Here is a 26,362-nt window from a genome sequence, read left to right as displayed (position 1 = left end):
TCTTCTGGTGGATTTTCTGATTTCAGAGTATTTCTGTGGACCTGAAACATCCCCGAGGAGCAAACATCATCCAGGAGGTACGACCCGCTCACAGCAGCAGCCAGTGGCTTCACGAAGGCCTGGCTGGCTTTGACATGTCCACTGCTAATACACCCGAGTCTCACGCTAATACACCTGAGTCTCTCACTAATACACCCGAGTCTCACGCTGATACACCCGAGACTCACGCTGATACACCCGAGACTCACGCTGATACACCCGAGTCTCACGCTAATACACCTGAGTCTCACGCTAATACACCCGAGTCTCACGCTGATACACCCGAGACTCACGCTGATACACCCGAGTCTCACGCTAATACACCCGAGTCTCACGCTGATACACCCGAGACTCACGCTGATACACCCGAGTCTCACGCTAATACACCCGAGTCTCACGCTGATACACCCGAGTCTCACGCTAATACACCCGAGTCTCACGCTGATACACCCGAGACTCACGCTGATACACCCGAGTCTCACGCTAATACACCCGAGTCTCACGCTGATACACCCGAGTCTTTCAATGGAAAGACTGAAACAAACCCTTTAAATGAGGAACATGTGATTCTAGAAGAAACCAGCGTGATGAAGAATCTGAACAAACGTTTGATCTCAACTTCCAGCTCTTCAGTCGTTTGTAATATTCGGTGTTACAGACTCGCTTCAGAGTTACACAATTAGAACGTGTGTCACATGACCTTAAACACACCAAGTCTCATTTGTGTATTTTAAATCTGTGATATTTACACGTTGTGTGTGTGTGTGTGTGTGTTGTGTGTGTGTGTGTGTGTGTGTGTGTGTGTGTGTGTGTGTGTGTTGTGTGTGTGTGTCTCTCAGCTGGCAGCAGTGTGTGACGTGCTGGTAGAGAACTATCTTCCCGGGAAGCTTCAGCAGATGGGTTTAGGATACGATCAGCTGAGCAGAGTGAACCCACAGCTCATCTACTGCTCCATATCAGGTACTGACCGCCTGCCGCGGCCCGCGGAGGGTTGGCGATGCTGCTGTTCGCGGTTTGACAGAGTCTTAACCCGCAGTGCACGTGTTGCGTGCATGTTTTAACTTGTCGGGCGAACCTGAAGGACTCGACGTTGAATCGAAGGTGATTCCCACACAGAAAACTGATTATCTGAGATGTCTGCGTCGCACGTGTCTCTTCAGTGCAAACGTAGCGATGGATGGATGGTTGTGACGCCTGCTGCAGGCAGCTACGCATCGTGGTGCATTCATGGACGTGTGAGAAATGACAGCTTTGTAAAGGAGATCATCAGCAGCAACTCTTTGAGACCCTTGAAAACGTGTGTTTGTCCTTGTCAGCACGCCTGCGGGATGTTTCTGTCACGCTGTGAGTCGAGCTCGGCGTTCGTTCACAGGACTCACGGTGCAGTCTTCTTCAGGTGCGGATCACCAGGTGACACCAGGCGGCGATGACGTCTAAATGTTGGTCCTGATGGAGTTTCTCTACAGTTTGCCCGGTGGTCAGCAGTGATGCAGAACATGCAGGATTGGTAGAAAGTGGTCTGAACCTGTAAAACTGTTGGTGTGGTCCTTCAGTGGTTCGGTCATGTGATTATCAAGGTCCCCTCGATCATATGACTTATTTTATTCTTTGATTTGATTACGTTTTCAGATTTCAAAGCAGCGACATGTGACAGAAGCACTTCGTGTATAAAGATATCAGCTCACCTGACCAGGTTACACCAACAGGAAGTTTAACCTTCACAGCTGTTAGCGGCTCCTCTGTCCTTTGCTTTCAGTCGGACTTCATTCTGGTGTTTCTTTTGTTCTGGAAGTGAGAGAAAAGATGCAGCTCATATTTCTGTTCTGAACACGTGTGCAGACGAAGTAACGCATCCATCTGTGGCTCTTTAAGATGGACCGTTAATATTTCTTTGAGCCTTTATTCAAACAGTTGAAGCATAGAAAGACGCTCCGATCGTTCACGGCCGTCCTCTGAGCGTGAGGTGTTGTTTGACTGCAGGACCATCCCACCTCAAGACACAGAGACACACCGTGGACTTCAGTCCACCTGTGGTTCCTGTGAGGCCACACCTGACAGGTGATCAGCCAACAGCAGCTCAGTTCCTTATGAACACGTCTGGCAGCCGTGAATGAAGGACATGTGACGCTCGTGTCCAGGAGGACGACCATGAAATTCCCTGAAGAAACGTCTCCTCCTGCTTCCTGTTTCTGTATAATGTGAAGAGGCTCTTCTTCTCTTCTTCTGCTCTGCGTGCTGTGTCATGTGATTGGCAGGGAATCGGACCTGGTGACAGACATGAAGAAGGACTTCACAGAAACCTTCCGGCTGATGGTCTTGTTTGCTTGTTCAGCTCATTTTGAGGCATTTTTCTTAGACTGAGTCTGTTTGCTGATCAGTTGAAAGTCTTTGTAGCTGCAGCTCGTTTCTTTGTCTTCTGGATCACTCACAGTTTTTCATTTGACTCTTGAAAACATGAAGCTTTGTGTTTTTGTCTGGCCTTCTGGTTGAAGCCTGACTTTGACTCACTGGGTCCAGCTCGTGTCCCGTCTCCTGAAGGCCGGTCTCTCAAGCCCACCTTCGGTCCTGCAGTTCTCAGACTGAGCCACTAGATGTCTCTGGAGTCCACAGTGAGGACTGACCCTCTGAAGGGGACACACTGTGCTGCCGTTGCGTCCCTCTGATGGGTCTGTTTCCTCTCTTGCAGGCTGTGAGGTGAAGCCACCTCACAGGTGTAGTAACAGCCAGCAGTGACACACAGCTGTGTGTGTTTGATTCGTGGAGGGTTCGAGCGCAGGCGCCGCCGCCCGCAAACACGCTGGCCAGCCTTTGACTGCGAGGCCTCCGTGAGGACCTGCGGTGTTGCGTCCTCCTCGTGTTTTCATGAGTTTGTAGTTTGCGGCCTCATTTCCTGCAGATCAGCAGGAACTCGTCCACCTCCGTCTGCTTCCACCAGCTTCTTCTTGTCTTTACGTTCTGATTGGTTCTGCTCACTTCACTGTTTCATCAGTCTGAACATTAATAAACCAGCGTGAAGGTGCCACATCAGGACAGTGACCTGCAGGCTTCTGACGTCCTGTTGGTGCCCCCTACAGGCTACATCTAGATCACTGATCTGAGCTAAACATGATCAGTTTGTCCTGAGGGTGGCGCTAGAGGACGCTTGAGCTGTTGCCTGAATCTAATGGCTGTTTCTGGTTCAACAGAAACCGTCGCGTGTCGGACACGTAGAATAACGGTGTGAGCAGGAACAAACACGTTCAGTGGACGTTCGTCGTCGGCGTGGAGGCATCTCATCTCCTCGAGCCGACGGACCAGTCGTCCTTTCCGACTTCGTCCAATCACAACTCGACTTCTGCTTCACGCAGTCCTGCAGCCGACGTAGCAGGATGACGAACATCAAACTGTCCCACCAGGCCGGGTCGGTAAACTCCGAGTCTCCAATCCTGTCATCAACATATTTTGCTGTCCAGCTGTAATACGAGAAGCCTGCGACCCGGCCGCCATGTTGGAAAATGGACGAGCCAACGCTAAGCCCCGCCCGGTGCTTTGGCGGTGCGATGCATCCGGGTTCCCCTCGCCGTGAAGCTGTTTCTGTGAGTCTTTGGCGTCTGCCGTCACATGTTGAGCCGGCGTCTCCACTGATTCCAGATCTGTGTGTGATTAACTTTGATGTTTGGGAAAAAGCGGCGACTGACCGGAAGCTTCTCCTCGTCGCCTGCAGCCTCGCTTCCTTTGTCTTCTGACTGCCTTCAGCTCTTCTCTTTCTGTCCCAGCTTCATCACTCCCACATGTTTGTGTCCCTTCCCTCCTCCTCGTCCTCCTCGAGGAAAAAAACTACATTACCCAGGAGGCCTCATTAGGCGGCAGCAGCTGGATGCAGTGGGCAGATTTACAGCCTGGTTTCATCCTGAGCCGTCTGAAACGGAGCGGGACCTTCATGGATTCATCATCTGATCCCCAAAAACTGGAATTCCTGTCAGTTTGTCACAGAAGACCGAACGTGTGCAGCAGGAGGTTTTTTAAGGAGCACAAACTGGATTTGATGATGTTTGAGGTTTGAGCAGCTCGTCCACGCTCTGCTGATCACGTTAGGGGTCGTCCATCACTTCTTGGATTGATCTCCATCCTTCCAATCTGCGATCGTCATAATTCTTTCAGGAAAAATGGGCAAAAACTTTTTGGTTTCCGCTTGTCAAAAGTGAAAACTTGAAGCTTTTTCGTCCAAACTGAATATTTTTGGTGGGACAAAGGGAGACATTTGAGGACGTCGGCCATATTTAACTATTTCCTGACATTTACAGGCACAATTCATGAAGTCAGCAGATCAATAAGTAATGAAGAGAATCTTTAATTTCAGCATTCTGCTGTGAACACATGATCTCTTCTTATTTGGTGTCCACGCTGCAGATGGCGCAGGCTGAAAACACCTCTGCCTGAACTCAAACCCGACGACGGTGTTATGTTTTCTAGCTGCACGTTGGGCTCATGCTCACCTTTAGTTTCACAGTTCCAGCTCCTCACGTTTAAACACCGACTTCTGACTGCGTTGTTGCTCAAAGCTCATTGGTCCAGCCGCTCTCTGTGGCTCGTATGTCAACGTGCCGTGAACGTGTTCTGCTGATGCAGAGTGAGTCTGGACCCTTCAGGAAACCTGGAACGACGGTTTGATTCCTGCTGTGTTTCCTCTCAGGCAGAGAGCAGCTGGCCCATTGGCACAGAGGCAATAACCTGTGTGTGTGTGTGTGTGTGTGTGTGTGTGTGTGTGTGTGTGTGTGTGTGTGTGTGTGTGTGTTTTCAGGTTATGGACAGACGGGTCCTCAGTCTCAGAGTCCAGGCTACGACTCCATCGCCTCGGCTGTGTCGGGGATGATGCACATCACGGGGCCGGAGGTCAGTTTGCTGTCACACTGTCCTGATCTCAGTCCTGCTCCGCTCAGGATGAACCCTTCCGCGTTAACGGCTCCGTCACTTTGCGTCTAGCGCCACCTTTAGGACACGCGCTGCATGTTTAGCTCTACTGCTGATGAGTGAGTGAGCTGGAGGAGGTTCAGTCCAGTCCTCACCCTCGCCTCCCATAATGCATTGCTTCCTCTGGCAGGATGGCGAACCAGTGCGTCCGGGTGTGGCCATGACAGATCTGTCAACGGGACTGTACGCACACGGCGCCATCATGGCCGCCCTGCTGCAACGGCACAAGACGGGGAGGGGGGCTCACATCGACTGCAACCTGCTGTCGTCCCAGGTAATGGCTTGTGTGTGTGTGTGTGTGTGTGTGTGTGTGTGTGTGTGTGTGTGTGTGTGTGTGGTCTCAGCTCGAGCATTGTGCAGTAGTCGTCCAGTGACCTCCGGTCAGAAGTTCAACGAGTCATCAGGTCTCAGCTGCCCAGAAGCTTTAACTGGTCAGACTGGAGGAACCGTGTTTAAACGCCACACGGCCGCTTCGCGTGATTGGTTCCCACATGTCAAACCTGAATGAACGAGTGAAGGACCTCTGGCTGGTCTCCAGATGGCACAGAAACAGGAAGTGAAAGAGTTGAAGCTGAAGCTGAAGTCCCGTGTTTGTTTCTGGACAAATGGACAGACTGTGTCTTCGTCCTGTTTCGTCTTGTGTTGTGAGACTTCCTGCTCGTCTTCATGAGCCACGTTCTGCCAGAGGAAAAGGAACCTTAGCAGGAAACGGTTCTCCTAATCCAATAAGACTAAACACTCCCAAAATACTCCACTTTGTACCCGAAATGTCACCTAAATAGGACGTGCTGGCTTACAGTGTTGTGTTCGGGTCTGCTGGTAAATTACAGTGCTGATGCTGCCTGTCTGATTCCATCCATATCAATGAGGTGTTTTGGATGGGAGTGTGTGTGTGTGTGTGTGTGTGTGTGTGTGTGTGTGTGTGTGTGTGTGTGTGTGTGTGTGTGTGTGTGTGTGAGTGTGTGTGTGTGTGTGCGCGCCGTTGTTTAAACAAACCGTTGATTTACCCTGAAAAGTCTCAACAGTTTAAACAGAACGATCAATATTTCTCTGAATGTTTTCTCCGTTTAAACAAATCAAACGATCCGTAATCCTCAAACCGCCGCCGCCAACACCAACTGGATCTCGTGTCGTTCTGGACTGTGAAGCGTTCGAGGCGGCGTTGGATTTGTCGTGTCAGGACTCGCTGCTTGTTTGACAGCGTTGCTTTTAAAAACATGTTTTATGTTTGGTATGTTCTCATGTTTCACTCCTTCGCTGCGACACAAACCAGCTCAGGTCATTTTCAGACTTCAGGCCAGCAGACGGAAAGACGGCGTGGAAACTGCAACTGCCCTCTGACGTCACTGTGTTTGGACTCATTATGGAGAAGAACCGTTAAAAATCGGACTCTGGCAAGGTTTCAGAGAAAAAGGTGTTTGATTTGGTTCTAATTCCAGAGGAAAGTCTATATAGGATGTGTGAGGTGAGCTTTCTTTCAAAATAAAAGACAGGAAATGAATGTCTCACAGTAGAGAGACAGAGTCACACAGTTCTCTACAGAAAGTATCGCGGCTTGTAAGTCTGGACTCATCTTTGATGATCGTCGTGATCCTCACAGGATGAATCCTGCCGACTTTGGTGGTCCACTGACTCGTCGTGTAACGCCACCAGCAGGTTATGTCAGGCGTTGGCGGTCTATTGGCTGGAATTCAGTTCTTCAGAATCGTGTCAAGAGTGTTTTAGAGCTGAATGATAAACCTCTGGAGATCTGGAGAATCGTGACGCTGCTTCAAAACATTTCTCTGTATTTCTGTCCTTCACATATACACCAATATGGAGATTAACATTAGCATGTTAGCACTGTCACTGGGAGGATGTTAGCATGCTAATGTTAGCAGTTAGCTCAAAGCAATGCTGATTCTGTGGACTTTTAAAGGAAGAGAAGGATGGATGATTGATCGATACATGGAGAGATGATGATTGATGGATGGATGGATGATTGATGGATGATGAATGGATGATTGATGGATGGATGGATGATTGATGGATGGATGGATGATTGATGGATTGATGATGGATGGATGAATGGATGGATATGTAGATGGACAGACAGACTGATGAAAGTTGACTTGACACAACACCAAACGTTGAACTGCAGGCTGGAATCGGTTTTGGAGGCTGTGAGGTCTCGTCTCTGCGGTCGACTCCCAGGGCTGCTACACATAAAATACCCACAATCCACTTCTCCCCTCCCCACGTCCCGCGGCGCATTCCCCTATGTAGCGCTGCGACCACAGGCACGCCGACCGCAGATGGCTTCGACCAGAGATGAACAATGAGAGCACACAGCCGCGGTGGATGTGGATGCGTGTGGACGGGCTGAAGCTGTGTTTGGTTTGGTCGACGGGGGAAATTCAATCATTACAAACCAATCAGAGTTCACTGTTGTGTCTCTGCGAGCTGCCTGCAGGTCCTGAAACAGCTGTAAACATCAGGAGCAGCTCCACACCAAAGGCTAAGGAGTCAGAAGTCTGAAGTTCAGCTTGAAGCGGCTTGAAATTGTTGTGGTTTGTTGAGGAAATGGCTCAGTCATGCAGAAAAATACCAACTCTGTGAGGATGAGAAACACTTTCAGACTGTTGGGAAAGTTTACAGCGAAGAGGAGCGAAGAGCAGCCAGTCCTCGTCCTCGAAGCCTTTTCTCCTGCCAAAGCGACACATGAAAAGCCTCTGTAAGGCTCAGGCCTGTCTCGGTCACATGATCACGCCGTCCTGTCGGCCGGTGAAGCGGTCAGTTCACTTCCTGCTTTCTTCTTCTTTCCTCTTTTGAATGTGAAGCAGTTTAGTGATTTCACCACCAGCAGGTGATTCCTGAGGTAAGCTTTCACCTTCAGTGTGTGGACGAAAGTCAAAAGTCAGCATCACTTAAATCTCAGGACTTTACTCTGAGCCTGACGTGTCCCTCATCATCGTCATCGTCGCCGCGTTAAAGGCGCTTCGGCTCGGCTCAGTTGGCGGATGTCTTTCAGTCTGGCTTTTGGCTGACGCGGGCGTCCTGTCAGAGCTGAGGGCTGCAGCTCCTGAGCAGCCTGACGTCCTCATCTTCAGACAACACCGCCCGCCTGAGTCCGCTCCGTCACGGCAGCGTCCTTTAAAGCTTTACGACCTCCTCTGATCTTCTGCCGCAGAGATGAGCAGGAGCTGGACATGAAAGTCACCTCCTCCACCGCAGGCGTCTCCTGCTGCCGTGAGACCAGGAAGTGCCCGACGCCCGTTTCCCTTCCAGCTGTTGACGGATCGATCGTTGGGGTCGATGTTGCTCTCTGGTCACAGTCAACTGATAAATGTTCATGACCTTCAGCTCAGCTAACGTCGCTACAGATTCTCAAGGAATCCTGGAGTGACCAGATGTTTGTGTGTGTTGTCTGTGGAGGGTCAGGGTGAACGGCTTCCTGGAGTCCAGGTGAGTTTCAGCACAGGTGTGAAGACAGAGAGGCTGAACGGCAGGAGGAAGCCGAGCAGAGCTGTGGTTTCTCTTCTTTCAGGAGGCGCGAGGAGTCCATTTAACACCTGTCTGTCTCTGTCTTTCAGGTTTCCTGTCTCACCCATATAGCCTCTAACTATCTGAACACCGGGATGGAGGCGAAGCGTTGGGGGACGGCCCACGGGAGCATCGTACCTTATCAGGTAGCTCCCCGAGTGTCTTTCTGTCCCTTCATGTCAAACCAGACAGGGACAGGTCACGTTTGTCCTGTTACCTGCAGCTCGTTCTGTGTTTCAGCCCACAGCGTTACGGACTCTTCTTCTGTCGTTTGAGGTGCAGAATCCTTCAGAGGTTTCAGGTTCATCATGCTCCACGTGCGTTCAACAAGACAGGTGTGACCGACCTTCTGAAGCCAAACGTCACGAACACGAGCGAACAGCTTCTGCAGCTGCACTGAAATCCTGAATCAGCTCTTAGAATCAGCTGCGACATCCAGAAGGTTGAAGGAAACACGTTCTAGATCCTCTGAAACATGTTCCTCCTGAAGCGATTTTAACAGATGGAACCTGTAAATACACAAGTTTCAGCTGACTTCAGAGTATATTTGTACACAGAACGAGGACAGTATTCCTCTGAAATGTCGCGTTTTCGAAGTATGAAGTAGCAGAAAGTGAAAATAATCAAGTACCTTTCTTGAGTACTCTCTGCTACTGCAGAGGGGACGTTTTCTGACCAGCATGAAGTGATGAGGAATGATGGCCGGCGTCCACGTGGACAGACAGGCGCGACAGCGGTCGTCCAGCTGTTGAAGAACTGTCCAATGAGAGCTGCAGAGGTTAAAGGTGCGGCCGTGTGCGTTAACAGACCCGGAAACTTGGAGAACCTCAGAGCCGTTCGAGAGTCGTGGAACGTTTCGGAGGAATCCTGAAAGCTGACGTGACGTTCGGGGAATAAGAGGCGAGGAGGCGCTGGGAGCCACAGACAGAGAGACAATTATAAAACAATTAGAGAGCATTAGTGTCAGTCACTGTGGATGTTTTAATGTTTCCGTATGGAAGTGATTTCCTCCTCTCTCTGTTATCCCTCATTATCTTCTCATGTATCTGCACTCAGCACGGCTCTTTTCAGGCGCTTCACGTCACCTTTGAGTGGAGGTTTTTCTTTTCAGCTGCGTCCAAAATAAACAAGCGTGAATGTTTTTTTCTGGGACGCGTTGATCTTTCTGAAGTGATTTTTAAGTCATGCTAGTGTGAGATACGTGTCTGCTTAGTGTGGAGGAACGTGGAAGTTGAATTTCCTCATTTCTCGTGTCGTGATCACATTTTTAAGTTCATTAAAAACATGAGAGGCTCAAATAAAACGCATTTCTCTTCTCCCTCGGCGTCTCTGTGGTGTCGTTAAAGCGTGAATTATCTTCTTTCTGCAAGGCACGAAAACTCAAAGCACGCGGGGGCGTCGGGGGCGTCGGCTGCGTACTTCACAATAAGAGCACGGAGACGAAAGCACAGGAAGCGCTGAAACCTTTTAGACGCGGCGTGCAGCTAAAGCAGGTTTAACGCAAAGTCAGTGTTCTGTTGACCACGGCGCCATCATCATCATCATCATCATCATCATCATCATCATCATCATCATCATCATCGTCTCCTCTAACACAATGACTGACTGCTGAACTTGAAGCTCTGCAGTGTGAAACTCGTAGCAGGTAGAATCACACTTGATCAATCAGGTCTCATCAATTTTCACCTCATGGAGAGCGAGTGGAGTTCCATCGATCCAACGGCAAAGTCGATGTTGGCTTCGTACGTTCACGGCTGAGATGGCTGCTAATGGCAGACCTCCCCCCCCTCTTCCTGTTTCCTCTGTATCTCATCCAGATGTAGGTCAGCGAGCATCGATGTTCAACGACGAGAAGACAAACAATCAGCCGTGTTTTCTAACCTGAGCCTTCAGTCTGCTTCACATTACTGACTGTGAGCGAACAGAGATGTCACTGTGTTGTTATGGAGCTTCATATCACACACACACACACACACACACACACACACACACACACACACACACACACACACACGCAGCTCCTCCATCTGCTCCGCCTGAACGTGGCAGCGGCGGCTTGGTTCTTGTGGTCGACGTCTCTCACCAGCTGGAGCGTTATTGTCCAACGTTCGGATCTAATCCTCTCGTGAACCGCCTTACCCACAATCCCGTGCTCCCCCCCCCCCCCCCGCACGGCGCCGGAGATGAAAGCAGATCGTGACAGTTGAAACGACAGAGTTATTGGTGTTTTGCGGTTGCGGCTTCAGAGCTGAAGAAGTCGTCCGTCCCCGCCAACGCTTTGAAAGTTCACATCTGATTTCTGAGACGGGTCAATTCAAATCTCCCAAAACTGAGACATCCAGCGTGTCAAAGGAGAGACACATGAGAGGATGAGTGTAGGCAGGCAGGAAGGAAAAGCTTGATGTCTCTGCCTCAGAATAAATGAATATTTTTAACACACTGTGTGGTTCAACGTCCAAACAGAAGATACACCGACGTTCTTTAAAGGAAAGCTTCACCCCGTCCATTAAATCTGAAGACCGATGCTGAGGTAATGTCTTCAGGACGCTGATCATCTGTGGATGAGCGTGAGTGGATCCTCGCGCTGTGGAAGCGTCGGAAGAACAGTTCGATCCATCGCTGCAGCGTTCGGTGTTTGACGTGAGACGGACACGAGACCGCGAGTGAAAGACCATGAATAAAATCTACGCTGTGACAAACAGACCACACACACATTCACACACTGATCTGCCTTGGCTCTTCACGAGCACACACACACGTTTGGATTTCAGTGTTTGGCTGCCGATGCCGGCGGTCGAACCGTTTGTTTGGTCAAAGGAAGAGATTAACTTTGTGAAACAGGTAGAAAGTCGGTTTGAATGTCGCTGTACTTTTGCAGGTTACCACTGGGGGGCAGGAGATCTACGCAGTAAGCCGACGCACTCTCAGCTCATCTGTAATATTAGCTTCTAAAGTGTTTCCGGCTGTCATGTTATCAGTTCATTTCCACATCCAGATGATTGACGTGGACTCGTGCTTGTCTCCTGATGGACGTCCGTCCAGTCTTGTCTCTGTTTGAGCTCTGGTTTTGGTCTCCTCCAGCTCCTGAGGGACATATCTGCTCTTTAGCTGCTGAATGCTAAATGTTCACCAGCTGCTCTCTGACTGCTGGTCACATGCAAACAGCGGCCTGGAGGCTGAATCAGACAGTGTATTTGTCAAAAGCAGCGAGCTTAAAGAGGCTAAAGGCTCCGTCGAGCTGCAGCTGGAGGTCAGGAGCAGCTGCTTTGTCGGGGGTCGATGTGGTTTGGATTGGATCTGCCAGCAGGGGGCAGAAGGCGCCCCTCTGTGACCCGACCGCACCGCCTGCCCTCGCTGAGGACTGTTTGGGGTTTTGTGGATGAACGTTCTGTCGCTGTCCCCCTGTGGACTGCGTTACCCACAACTCCCTGAGGCTGGGGATGAAAGGGAGGCGGCGGTCAGAGCTGAGCGCTGAGTGCAGTGTGACTAAAGGGTTAGTGGTCTGAAAACACACATGCAGCAGTGTGTGTGTGTGTGTGTGTGTGTGTGTGTGTGTGTGTGTGTGTGTGTGTGTGTGTGATGTAAGACAGCAGTTCTCGTCCTCCTTTCATGTGGCGACGGGTTTTTATTACAAGCAATTGTGAGAGAGAAATAGGAAGAGGAGGAGAAAGTACAGAAAGAGGAAGAAAAAATTAGGGAGGAAGAGAAGAACAATGACTCAGGGGAAGGAAAGAGGAGGAGGAGGAGGAGGAGGAGGAGGGAGAAAAGACAGAAGATAAAGAAGAGGAGGAAGGAGAAGTGGCCCTCCACCAGCTGGCCTTTCAAACAGGTTTCCTCAGGCGAGCTTCAGCTTATTAAACTTATTTTAAAACTCACGTGGGACTCCATGAACCCCCGTCCTCTCACACTCACAGCCTCCAACTTAATGAGAGTAAATTTCATATCTACCTGCTGGGAAGAATAAAAGTGATTTTAATCCCCAAACTAAACAACATAAAGTCAGCGTCTCTGCTGCCTCTTCACTTCCCGCTGCTGCCTGTAAAGGTGCAGCAGGACATGAAGACCGCTGGTGTAATTAGTCGGTTGCTGAAACCACAAACCGAGCAGGACCCACAGACTCCTCCTCAGAGTGAGACTTTGATACTTCCCCGTTTCACAGCACAGTAAAGTGAATCTGTTCGGTTTTGGGCTGAACGTCAGACAGTTTGAGGCATTTGAAGGCATCACCTTGAAAGGTGGGATGTGAAATGAGGTTGTTGCAGCACAGATGAGTTTTACAGAAACATAAGCAGCTGGAACTGTTAGCGCTCAGCTGCTAATGGGGAAAAGACTGAATTCCTCCAGTGTCGTCTGCAGAGCGTCTTGGTTTGAAGAGGAAGGGACCCAGAACTGACCCTTGAGGGACCCCAGCAGTGAGGCTCCTTGTTCAGACACAGATGCTACCCTGCAGGTATGGTCCCTGATGTTGGATGTGAAAGGGGGCAGTGCAGAGCCTGAGAGTCCCAGACCTGTGGGTCTGGTGGTGGTCCACTGTGTCAGATGATGCTGAAGGGTCCAGCGGGATGACGATGAGGATGATGAAGAGGAGAGAGGATGCTGTAGCAGTGCGGATTCTCTCTGTGACGGCATGGAGGGCAGTTTCCCTTCAAACCAGACCGATGGAGGTCAGGAAGGTTGTTCTGGTTGAGTTCAGGCCATGTTTGTAAAGATTCTTTAAAAGTTGTTTTGTTCTTATGTATTTTTTTATTTTATCTCAATCTGTCATAAAATCAAACTCTTTCATGTCTGTTTTATTTCTTTCTTTGTAATCTTTCGTTGATTTTGTGGATGCGTTTCAGATCATGTGGATTCCTGCTGTGGATGATGATGTCCTCGTTGATTCTCACTGAACTCGTTTCTGTCTCGTCTTTACGTCCCGTCGTCTCTGTAAATCTGGATCGCTCTGAATCGTCTCGTCTCCGTTTCAGGGCTTCAAAACCAAAGACGGACACGTCGTCGTCGCTGCAGGCAACGACAAACAGTTTGTCAAAGTCTGTCAGGTCAGTCGCTTCATGTGTTCTTTGAATGCAGAAATCAGCAAAGTTTACAGCGTCCTACGTGCTGCGTATCCCCTCGAGCACTGACTGTAAATATATACTGTACTGCAGTACTACGTGGAGGACGAGGATTTCTGTGATGTGAAACATTAAACTGTTGTTGTTGTTTGTGTGTGTTTGCAGGTTCTGGAGCTGATGGAGCTCGCAGACGATCCGAAGTACAAAACCAACAAGCTGAGAGTCCAGAACCGTAAACAGCTGCTGCACACACTGTCACAGAGGTGCACGCACGCACGCACGCACACACACACACACACACACTGCAAAAAATCTGATTCTGTGAGTGAAGTCGACTAGCCTGATGAAGGACATGAACACGCTGTCAGTGAACACACATTGATTACTGATTGATCCTGGTTTATTCGTATTGATAACGAGTGTTGGTGTCTCTGGTGGAGAAGGATCAGCTGATTCTGCTGCTCTGCTCGTCTTCGTGGAGCTTCTTCGTGACTTTCAGCTCATCGTTTGTCATGAACTTCTCTGTTTCGCTCTCATGGCGTGAGGAAAAGTGTGTGTGTGGTTAGCGATGACGCAGGTGACAGTTTTAGTGATGATAGATAATCAATAAATGAATGAATTTGATCATTTTTCTCATCATGTCAGGTTTCTGCAGGAGAAGACAGCTGATTGGCTGAGAAGGTTTGAGGGCTCAGGTGTTCCTGTCGGACCAATCAACAGCATCCAGGAAGTCTTCTCTGATCCGCAGGTCAGTCAGCCGGCATCTGAACGCACACACGCGCACACACACACTCACAGCCATAGTTACTCAGGTGTGGTCCGACAGGTGTGTGTGTGAATGTGGCCAAACGTGCACGTTTCCTCTGTCACAAGACCTTGATGGTCCTTCAGGAAACAAACTAACTCTGCAGGAGCTTTTCCATTGGTTCACACGGTCAGTTTAGGACTTTACGAGCAACAGAGGTTTACTGAACGCACCATTAAACAGCTGAGAGGCGTTCGAGAGCTCGTGTCCTCCATTCAGACAACAGAGCTGCGTTTTTCTGAGTGTGAACGCTCTCGGACAAACTTTGTTGTGTGTGTGTGTGTGTGTGTGTGTGTGTGTGTGTGTGTGTGTGTGTGTCCAGTGTTGTAGCTGCTCGTCAAACTGTCCGTCCATATGGATTAAAAACACATTAGTCACTGCTCACACATTACACAACTCAGCACGTTACAATAACACACACGCCTCATTGCTGTGTGTGTGTGCGTGTGTGTGTGTATGTGTGCTGAGAACAAAGCAACAGGACATATGGCCTGTGTGTGTGTGTGTGTGTGTGTGTGTGTGGCAGTAAATGAAACACATTAAAGTTAATCCTTCACTCGTTCTTTGTCTCTTCCTTTTTTCTTTTCTGCCTTGTCGTCCTTTTCTCTTCTGTCTCTCCGTGTCTTTCTGCTCCTTGTCCTCTTCTGTCTCTCTGTGTCTTTTCCTCTTCTGTCTCAGCTTCTCTCTCTAAAATAAAAACAAACCTCTTGATTAGCGGGCGAGCTAGCCAACCCGCTATTAACCATCCTGCACCCTCAGCTCCGCCTCCTCCCGATGCCGCCCCTTTGTTTTCATCACCGGCTGGTTGTGTTTGACTGACACATCATCTGTCCAGTGTGTGTGTGTGTGTGTGTGTGTGTGTGTGTGTGTGTGTGTGTGTGTGTGTGTGTATGTGTGTGTATATGTGTATGTTGTTTTCTGGCCTACGTGTGAATCAGCCTCCTCCAGAGGTGCTTTGACCAATCAGATTTCGCCTCCCTCGTCTTGGATGCCTCTGGACTGATGCTAATGTTAGCGTGTGTGTCGTGTAGGATGAACATGTGACTGCAGTCCTTCCTGTGTGTGTGCTGCGTGTTCTTTGGACGAGTTTTCTTTGAATGTGTGCTTTGAGGACAGCAGCTCCCGTCACCACCTGGTGCAGCTCTGTCATATAAAAGCTATGACTCAGAGCGTGTGTGTCAGACCGGCCCATCTGCCTCTTTAATCCTGCTGCACCAACTTGTTTTCAGCTGAGTTTGGACACTCTGACTCTCCTCGCTCACACCTGCGAGCGCTGACTGATGGCACAGATGTTTCCACACATCTGGCGCCGACAAAGGTCATGTGACTCATCAGCTGCCGGACTTTTGTTCCGCTTCCTGCGCTGAGCTGCTGAACCTGAGCTGAACTGGTCCTGAAGCAGAGCAGACTGTGGTTCTGCTTCCTGTCCTGAGATCGGGCGTTATCACTGAACTACGACCTGGACGCACACCTTCGGACTGAAGGTCTTCATGGAACAGCGAGGAACCGAGACCCGAGTCAGACCAGGTCGAGCTCAGGGAGGGTCTGTGAATGTCAGTGGATCTGAGCGTGCTCAGTACCACGCTCAGAGCAGGCAGATGTGGTGAAGTTAGCTGTAAAGCTGTGAATGTAGCAGCGACTGAAGGCAGTTAAACCCGCCCTCAGCATCCAATCTGGTCCTGGAGCACAAAACAATGAGTCCTGACGTCACAGAGACGAGACAGGAAGTACGTCATGATCACCACGAGACAAAATATCCCAGGAAACGAGGAACATATATAGAAATGATTGCTGCTGACTGACTGTGCAGTCCAGCTGGCTGCAGGATGCTTCGTTGTGGGTGCAGCAGGTGAAAATTGGACTTTCTTGCATCGGTTCCCGTGCATTTCTTTGTTCTTCAGGTGTGATGTCCAGGCTGGATTACGTTTGTTCGTCCCCACTTTAGGCCGGTTCTGACTATCACCAGGTCTCTCTTATGTAGAAATGAGGTTATTTTAGGACTGGGAACATGTCGGAGCGTCACATACATTATGTAAGAATCTCTTTGGAAACTCTTTGATTGCGTAAAGGCAAAAGAACTGACTGTAAAATGGCGGCTGCAGGCCTTCAGCAGGTCACGCTGGCTCGGCCCGTCCACCCACATTTTGTCTCGACAGTGACGCCGTCCGTCCTTTAACACTCGGGCTCAGTGATTCCCGCCTGATGATCCGAATATGAACCTCAGGATTCGTCCGTCAGCCCGTGAGCCAGCGTGGCGACATGTTGGTCATCCTCCGTCCTTCACTTCCTTCACTGCTGCTGGACTCTGGGTCGAATGCCTGGCTCAAGGGCACTTCTTCACTGTTTGCTTTGTTCCCATAACCGCTTCCTTCCCTGTGGCTGTAAATGTTTCCCACATGATGGCTGCAGTTAACAGAAACAAAGTCAGGCTTCTGCTGAAACGCTCCACATCTTTCCGTGTGTTTACACTGAGCATGCTGGGAAATAATAGCTGCTCGGTGTGTTGCTCAGCGTGCGTTCACGATCGTCCATTCACAGGCGGTAAACACACCAAACCACATCATCATGTTTCATAACAGCAGATCACGTCGACGTTAACTGAGGAGAGCAGCGTCAGTGGGTTTATTTCTTTTACGTGATTTCATTTCGATGTTTCCCGCTTTTTTTATGTCTGGGTCTAAAGTTTCCAGGCTGGCAGCAGGTTCAGGTTTCAGTCTCTCTCAGACCAGGCAGCAGTCACACAGACCCTCCTTTAAAGTTCAAGTAGCAGACTCAAACCGACAGTATTTACGAGCAAGTTTTGGGTGTTTCCATTATTAATAAACCTTTATTTAACCAGGTACGTTCCATTGACATCACATTGGAGTTGTGGCCAAGATAGCAGCAATGCAGTGTGTCAAGCAGTGTACCTGCAACCATCACAAACACACACAAACCAAACGTACCGTGTTTCCAGGCTGCACGGCCGAGAACATGAACACCTGTTTACCAATTCCAGTGCAAAGATGGACGGTAAATGGGTGTCATCGGAGGGCAAACACTAGTTACTGGTTTACATTGAGATATACCCACAAAGATGAGTCCAAGGATGGATTTAGAAATGAATGCACACCCTATATACCTATACAACCCTAACCCAGAACAGACTGGTAATGCTGGTGTGAGCTGGGACTACTCCGATTATTATAACTCAGCAGCTGTCTTCAGCAGCTGACAGCATGTCCTTGAATGCACCACAGAGGAACCCACTGAAAACGGCAACTGCATTATCACTGGTGGCCTTAAAGGAAGATGTGATGATCTGATTTGGAAAATAAAGGTAAAAATTCCACAGTTTTGCAGTTAATGGACTGAGGGCTGTAAAAGCAGCGGTACGTCCCTTTAAAGCCGAGCTGCAGGTTTCCTCCACACAGCAGCTCTGCAGAGAAGCTGCTGCTAATCAGGACGGAAGGAGGTCGCTGCTCGAAACTGAAATCTGGAAGTCATTTGGAGAAACGCCAAACACTCGTCTCTCTCTCTCTCTCTCTCTCTCTCTCTCTCTCTCTCTCTCTCTCTCTCTCACTCTCTCTCTCTCTCTCTCTCTGCTAGCTTCAGGTCTCTCATCTGTCTCACGCTCTCTTTGTTTCTTGCCATCAGTGTCTTTTTCTTCAGTTTTTAGGTTGGACAATGGCTCTGAGTACTACAACACCCAAGAGCCTCAGCTGCTGTTGGAGAAGAGGCCAGTCAGCCAGTGTTGACTGAATCGTTTCCAGACTGATCCAGAATCTGAAAGCAAACTGAGTTACATGTTTTATTGGCTTTCTACTAAGTGTAATCTTTAGCTTCAACGACAGAATTTGAAGTCCTGTGATTGGATGCTTGTTGCTGAAATGCACACTGGGAGTCAGTTTTTATGTCCACAAACCTCTGTGAGCACCATGTCAGAACTTCACAGCCTGCACGAACAGATTCGCCCTGAAGTCGCTTCTGTGGTGGATTCAACAGAACTTGTGGCGTTTGTCAGTTTTCCGCTCGGAGTGGTCCAGGCCTGTCGTGGAGGTCATGTGCTGATCAGTCTGCTGTTCTCCACAGGATATTAATATCCGGTGTGAACACATTAGTATTCTGCTCACCGCATCGCAGTGATGGGCATCGTGGCTGCCTTGCGAGCGTTCACAGTTAAGAGGGATGGATGGATGATCTGACTTGACTGAAAAAGACTGAAGAAGTAAGAGAGGTTCAGGAGAAAAGCTAAGTGTTCTTCTTGCATCACGTTCTGTACAGAAAAGTAAAGGAGACGTGTACTTCTGATGCCTGATTGACTGTCTGCGCTCTGGTTGACTCACATTTTTGTATCTTGAGCGTCCTGCAGTCTTTCCTACCTTTTTACCACTTCCTGTATCTCTGCCCTCTTGTTGCTCACGCTCTCTGGACTTCAGCAGTAACAGACCTTGTTTTTACGACTACCAGCCCTCTGGCCATGTATCTGTCATGACGTCTGGGCGGCGGCCAGGTCCAGCAGAAAATGTCCAGCTAAATATGGCTTTGATATTGTGACTACTGGAGGTGCGCTTGATTTATCCCAGCTGAAACCTAAACAGCCTCTGAAGTGGATACCTAACATGTAAGATCAGATAAATCAGCCGCTCTTCAGGCTCACACCACCCACTCTGTGTTTAGCTAAACGTGGAATCCGAGAATTTAACCTCCAACCCTGTACAGAGCGCTGAACTACCCAGAGGAGCTGGGATTGAACCCTTGACCCCAGTAGCGGAGTATCGGTACTGCATTAGTCTCGCCATTAGCCTAAGCAGGAAATTAAACCTGACTAGCTAACGATGCTCGTGTCTTGCTCTCAGAGACCTAAACAGGAATTCAGGGAAATGAACCCCCAACCCTTGCAGTGCTACCGTAGTTACACTTGCTCACATCACTGCCTCACTCAAAGGGAATTTAACTCCAAACCATGGCAGTTTTAGTGCCCTGCTCGTTCCCTTAATGCTGGAGGTGTTGGCCTCTTTTTCTGGAGAATTGAGCCTGGCAGCATTAATGTCTTGCTGTATGGAACTAAAGCTTTCACCATGACAGAGGTAGTGCTATTTTTGGGGGAATTTAACCTCTAACCCTGGCACAGAAAACTGATGCCATACTCTTGCTCCTAATTCGTTAAACGCAGGGACTGAAGGAATTAAACCGCCAACCCTCACAGTGTACATTTCTGGTACAAGTGTCTCGGTCAAGGTACTTCAAATTCTCATCATGGCTGTTCTTGGTGCCTTGCTTTAGGGAACTGAGCCGTTAATGCTGGAAGCTGTTCTTTCTTGGGAATCGAACACTTCACTCTGGCAGCGTCTGTGTTTTTATTGACCTCAGAGGTTTTACTTCCTCCATTTTCTCCAGTTTTAGTTGAAATCTAGTCTTTTTGTCATCTTTAGAGCACTTGGTGTTTTTGTTTGGACACCAGCCCTTTATTACTGTCTGGAAACACTCAAATGAAATAGAAACAATATAAAAATGATGCTGCAGAAGATCTTCAGCGAACTCCTGGTCCCAGGTCAGGAGGACCTCACACTGTCTGCTGGAAAGCCGAGCGAGCCTCCAGTCACATTCCTGGGAAACTCCTTCTCCACACGGGCTGAACTGATGTTCAAGTAGAGGAAATGAAGGTGTGATGACAGATGAAAAGCTTCCTCAGAGGTCACTTGGATCGAACCTTCAGTATCCCAACAGATCCAGCATTTTAACTCCAGATTACTTCCTCATTTATCAGTCAGGACAGTATTTCTGTCTCAGGGGACACGTTCCACTAATCTGGAGTCGTCTTTTAAAACCTCGAAGGCGTTCTGTACCTGATGTGATCTAGTTTTCTTCAGAGATCCACACAGTGTTCATTTTGTATTGATTGATGCCTTTTTATTTCATGATTAAATTGGAACAACAGTGTAAATAAGAAAATGAAATCTCTTCGTCCTGCCCTGACGAGTGAAGACAAGATGAAATATTTGCTCTGTTTAGGCGGACGTGCTAAATCAGAAGCCACCTCGAAGCCTTAGCTTTCCCCTTTAACCAATCATCCATATGAAAATCCGTATTCTCACTGGCCTTGGCTGCACGTCTGGACGTATTACAGACAGACAAAACACACCCGGTCTGAAAAGACACCTGAGGACAGACCTGATCACAGTGTCTGCAAAGGTCAGTATCAGTTATGTCTGCTGATTGATTCAGTGAACATTTAACATGATTTGGTTTTAATTTTTGCTCACTAAAAGTGAATAAAAGCCACTTGACTCAAAACAAATGTAGACATCATGCGATGTGACCTCTCGTAGAAGTGGCCAAAGACTTTAGACTTTATGCCAAATCACACCAACATTTACAGAAGTCCCAGCGTAGAACACTAAATCTTCCCAGTAAACGTCCACTTTCGATGTCTGTCTCTCAGAGTCACAATGAAGGCTTTGGACGAGAGCCGCCATTTTGAAACTGACATTTAACAATCACATGGGGAGAAGAAGGAGCACAGTACAGCATCTACACCCTGTAAGACATGAATGCGACGGATGATCAAAGTATGAAAAAAGGAGGACACCCTCTGGACGCCGTGACAGACTTTGAGTAATGTTGGGAGTTTGTTTCTGGATTGGCTGCATTTAAAGTCATGTTGACAGACTTGAGGCTTCCTCCAGGTCGCGGAGACCTAACCCCCGTCTGTTCCCAGATAACCAGAGAAGCCACAAGCTGACAGCTAAATGCAGCTCGGGGGAAATACATTTCTGGTGTGGATGAGCGGTGGGCTCTATGGATGAATGTGGAACGACTGATGACTGACTTTCATTCCAAAGTGAATAACAGGGAAAAGGGACATTTGTTGCATGTCATTCCCCCTCGTCTATGGTCAGCTCTCTGCTGTCGGCTACCTAATAAAGGCAGAAAAGTAAGATAAGGTGTAAATGATGAATTTCAGTTTGCGATGGCTGCGCTGTTGGTCGCCGGTCAGCAGCCGATAAATAAGCCATTGATGATGAAGCATGAATGAAGCCGCTGATGCTGGTCATGATTGTGACTTCAGTGATTAACTACTTGATACTTGTAATTCTTCATTTTCTTCAGTGAACTTTGTGCCAAGCAGCACTTTATTCAGCTGTTATCTGTGATCTTGGGACAAGGTTGCACAAAAGAGGAATCTCAGAGTCTGCAGCCGTGATCGTCTCCTCCAAAGCGTCGGTAAAGACTAACTTTCCTGGCACAGCGCATCGCTTTTCTTTGTCAGTTTCTTGCTTCACGGTCAGTCCTGCTTGGCCTGCTCCTTCAATATTATCAGAGACAGGAAACTGTTCTCGCAACGAAAAAGGCAAACGCTCCTCTCGGTTCCCCTGAGAAGGACGTCTGGTGGCCGTTGGACTGATGAAGCCTGTCTGTCAGTGGTGTGGTGGTAGGTGATGGTGTACTGCTGCCTGTGTTCTTTCTCTCTGCATGTTTTCATGCTTCTCTATGTGCTGCGATCTTGTTATTCGCTCTGATATATTTATATTTTTGAGTAATGTCATGTCGTATTGTGAACATCGTTTCAGGTCTGTTGAGTGTATAGAGAAAGGAGTGTTTTAGAAGGTCATGGAGACTGTTCATCATTCCTTATGTCCTCAAGGCAGCAGCTCGGTAAACAGACTGTGATAGTTGTGTAGTTTGGAATAAAAGTGACGTCAGCAAAGCTTCATCCGTCCTCTCGGGGGTTTTTAGCTGGTTTGGAAGACGCCCACCCAGCCTCTTCCCCGCCCCGACACACATTTCTCTACCAGATAAATCGTCCACGTCTGTCAAACCATGAATCGCTCTGTTACCATAGGGAGCGCTGAGTCAGCAGGGAGAGCTTCTTATAACTCTGCTGCGGGTGTAGTTTGGACCACAGACAGACATTTTTCTGTAATGAGCCCAACAAGAATGAAAAGTGATGAGAAAACACACATGTAGGTGAACGCTGAGGGCCTTTTCTCTGAATCCGTCAGAGCTTCCTTTAAAAACCACTTCACAAACAAACTCTTGAAGGATGTTATCAGTCTGCTCCGTTCCTGGGTGGAAGATCCATCACTTGGGATAGAAATCACAGATGACGACTCAAAACTGAATGACTGCTGCGTAGAAAGCACGATGTGACCCGGGCGGCGTTCATTTGTTGTTCTGATTAACAAACTAAACTCACAAAACATGAAGGAGACATTCTTATACTTTATTGCTGCTAGTGAAATGTTTTGAGTGGGTTTAACCTCCCTCTGGTGGGCACTTCCATAGAATACAGCCGTACACCTTCTGAATTCATGTCTCTCTCTTTTGCTGAACTAGAGGACGTTAATCCTAAAACACACCTTGTGCAAACTCAACCATCACCTGCTCTGGTTTGGTCCAAATGAACCTTTCATTGACAGAGTTAGATGTGAAAATGTTGTGGCTCTGCATGCTGTTGGTGCTGCTGGCTTAGCAGTTAGCACTGCAGCCTTCACTTCTTCTTTGGAGGCAGAAATTAATTAAAGTGACAGAATAAAATGACAGAATTCCCCCCAAAAAGCTGATTTATCTGTCCAGTCCCCCAACACTAATTTAGAACTGGAAGATGATGTGCTGTGTACAAGTGCTGCTTGCTAAACAACAAATTTTAATTAAATGCAGGTTGGTCCATGTTGTTCAGATCAGTTTTTTAAAACTGTCCTTACAGAAAAATGACGTCACTCCATTTAGTTACCATTAATTTTTACATCCGGCAGTGTCAGGTTATACTTCTGTTATCAACGAAGGGCCAGCTATGCTGTACTCTCGGTTAATACCGGTTACCTTTTGTTGGCCTATTTCATCTGCGAAATGCTGTTTTTTCAGTCCCGCCGCCGTCTTTCATGTGACGCTTATGAGGCTGAAGTTCAGCAGCCGGGACGTGAACCACGCCGCGTGTCTGTCAAAGTCATGAGTTTGTTGAAGTCATTGGGACGGCTGTGGCTCAGGAGGTAGAGCGGTCGTCCACTTATCGGATGGTGGGCCCCGGCAGTCTACATGTCGAAGTATCCATGGCCAAGATACTGAACGCCAAATTACCCCCGACGTTGAGCCGTCAGTGTGTGAATGCTGAAGAGCTTGTAGTGAGCAGGTGGCCTAGCCGTCATATGAATGTGTGTCAGTGGGTGAATGCAGACTTGTGCAGCACTTTGAGTGGTCGTCAGACTGGAAAGCTGAAGACCAACGTGGACAAACACGTAAACATTGCTTCCACTCACGTGCACAGATCCAGTTTTTGGCAGTCAGGAAGGAGCCTTCATCAACCACCTCAACATCCTCGCTGTGACACGTCCATCACACGGATGTCACACTTCCTGCTCTGCACTGCAGCAAATACGCTGCCTGCTAAACACACTTGACAAACGTGTTTAGTCGGATAGAAAGTGTTTCCTCAGGAGACAGGGTTGCTGTGGGACAACACCTCCTTGTGCTCTGAGCTCTGCATCGTGGCCACAGCTCCATCAGCATCTCCACAGTATCTGTGATCGTTCCAGAAACGACTGATGGGCGCTCTGGCAGCAGTCCCTCCTGGTCTCCCTCTTGTTTTTATGAGAGCTGTTGAATCCCTGTAATTCCAGCGGTTTTGTTTCCTCCGGTGATTACCGCCTGTGTCTGCTGGAAGACTGATGGCCTGAGCACATTCGTCTTTCTCTCTGTCCGCGAACGCTCTTGAAACTCAATCAGAGGAGGAGCCGTTCAAGCCGTCTCCTGCGACTAATAGCTCTTATCATCCGCTGAACACAGCGACGGATTTCTTTCTGTTTTACTGCCTGTGAAGACCCTCCTGTCTGTCTGTGTGTGTTTTGGAAAGAAGATCTTAATCTTTCATTTCATCCCGATGATATTCAGACGAGGGTCGGTGTGATTCACACGACAGACTTCGTGAAGTTATTCTCGACCTTTGAACTCTGTTTTGATTTCAACAGCTTGAACGTGTCTGCCACGAACTGTATTTCAGTTTTACCTGCCAGGTGGTCTGAGCACACTGTGGAACGTTTGTTTCCATCGACGAGGCCGAAGTGAACAAACAGACTTCCTGAACGTCAGGAACACATGTGAGGAAAAAGTCTGGACAGTAAAGAAATGCACTTTCTAATGTGACGTGTTCATAATCAGGTTCAGAATCAGATTTATTGGAAACTTACTGCACGCATTCAGGGAATCTGAGTACGTTCACAGAGCAGCACAGCTGATCAGATGAAGGTAAGGAACAGACAGAGTGAAATGTGGCTCAGACGTTCATGTTCCCCTCAGGATGAACCCTTGTAACTTTAGTGATCCTCTGACTTCTCATGTCGCGCCGTCATCGCGTCGACATTAAAATGTGTCCAATACTTTGGTTCAGACACCTGCAGAACTGATGACGCTCCCATCAGCCTCAGCTGTGTTTTACTGCTAATCTGCTAATGTTAGCATGCTAGCATGCTAAACATTATACCTGCTATACATCAACATGCTAGCATTGTTGTTGTGAGCATGTTAGCATGCTGATGTCAGCATTTAGCTCAAGTACAGCCTCATAGAGCCACTGAGGACTGTGTTGACATGTTGTGTCTGTACATTAATTGTATTTTTTCTATCTACAATTTCTTACAATTTCTTTCTTTCTTACAATTTTTTACAATTTCTTTCTTTTTCTTTTTCTTTTTATTTAAAATCCTCACTCTTTTGTATATACTGTTTTTGTTTCTAATTTGCATGCACTTCTTATATTAATCTTTACTGATGCTGCTGTATTCTGGAAATTCCCCTTGCGGGACAAATAGAGGAATATTGAATTGAATATTGAATTTTATTTTAGTTATATTTAGTTCTTTAGCAGCAGGAAACCCATCAGTTTCCCTCCTCTCTCTCTCTCTTTTGTCCTCTTGAGAAAGAAGTTTTGTTTTATGTGCATGACAGCGTCGGTAAGAGACTAAATGCATCGTCGAGTGCAGATTGATTTCATGTGTCGGTAAATCTAGAGCTGTGTCTACTTTCATGAACGAGTTTCAGCCTTCAGAGCTGCGATAAATCTAGACCCAGAGCGTAACGACAGCCGACTGAGGATCTCAATGACAATAATTAACCTTTACATAAGCACGACCAACACTCGCCCACAGTCCATAAAGGGTCTCTGCTGTATTACAGTAATTATATTATACGATCTACATTAACGGTCTTGAACTTTAGTTGTTTCCAGAGCTGCAGGTTTCTTTTTGGGGAGCTGAGATTTCCTGTCATTTGAATTCTGACACAGAGTCTCTGAGAGCCTCTTTTTGCCAAACATATCTGTGATCATTTCCTGAAAATGCTCGGTTCTTTGACGTCAAGTGTCTGTGAGAGAAATGTGTTTTTTCTGTGAGGAGCTCGGCTCGGCTCCTGTGACTCCCTGATGCGGGAGGATAAATCAGGCTTTCACATTACCTGTGATTGATCTCAGAGGTCAGATGAACCTCCCGTCTGTCTTCAGAAGCAGCAGAGCCCGTTCGTCTTCAGCACATCGTGAGCAGGAGAGGAGCTAAACGATCTCGGCCGTCCTCTCGGTCCTTAAAGACAGAGCCATGCCGCTGTGTTCTCCCTGTCCCTCGTCTTCTTTGGGGTGCGGACTCTGCTGTACGTCCTGTTCCCTCTTCACTGTAATTGGTGCCTGTCGACGGAGCGGCTGAGCTGTTCATTTCTGAGACACTCGTGCTTCAGTTAGCGTCTCGTAGAACATCCGCTCTCGGTCACAGACGTGTTCGAGTCTCCAGTTCAGCTCGACGTGAGACACCGTCAGCAGTTAAAGACCATGCCAATATTTTAAGCCTTTAATCGTAAAATAATGTATAATTCACATTTTGCAGTTTCACTTTTTGAGGTGGATAAATCTACTGGCTGAGTCATAAGTGACTGGTAATGCTGTTTGTTCTGGTTCGGGTTCTGGTTTTTGACACTGTGGCTTAAATCCATGATGCTTTGGGGGATGTGAACAGGAGGCAAACTCTCTTTT

The 26,362-nt window shown here is 48.2% G+C and overlaps 2 protein-coding genes across 3 annotated transcripts in view; one reads left to right on the top strand and one right to left on the bottom strand.

Moving 5' to 3' along the window:
* The window catches only part of LOC143339681 (NLR family CARD domain-containing protein 3-like), a 371,505-nt gene that overhangs the window by 17,646 nt on the left and 327,497 nt on the right, over positions 1–26,362 (bottom strand). The gene's annotated exons all lie outside the window — the stretch shown is intronic.
* The window catches only part of sugct (succinyl-CoA:glutarate-CoA transferase), a 49,730-nt gene that overhangs the window by 2,263 nt on the left and 21,105 nt on the right, over positions 1–26,362 (top strand). For both annotated transcript variants that reach the window (XM_076761067.1, XM_076761068.1), the window contains exons 5-12: positions 27–77; positions 879–999; positions 4,820–4,911; positions 5,120–5,263; positions 8,562–8,657; positions 13,479–13,550; positions 13,731–13,828; positions 14,211–14,313. In XM_076761067.1, the coding sequence (XP_076617182.1) occupies positions 27–77; positions 879–999; positions 4,820–4,911; positions 5,120–5,263; positions 8,562–8,657; positions 13,479–13,550; positions 13,731–13,828; positions 14,211–14,313 (777 nt within the window). The remainder of the gene's footprint in view (positions 1–26; positions 78–878; positions 1,000–4,819; positions 4,912–5,119; positions 5,264–8,561; positions 8,658–13,478; positions 13,551–13,730; positions 13,829–14,210; positions 14,314–26,362) is intronic.

This window comes from Chaetodon auriga, chromosome 21 (genome assembly GCF_051107435.1).
Source record: "Chaetodon auriga isolate fChaAug3 chromosome 21, fChaAug3.hap1, whole genome shotgun sequence".
Classification (NCBI taxonomy): domain Eukaryota; kingdom Metazoa; phylum Chordata; class Actinopteri; order Chaetodontiformes; family Chaetodontidae; genus Chaetodon; species Chaetodon auriga.
This window is presented reverse-complemented; position numbering and strand designations above follow the sequence as displayed.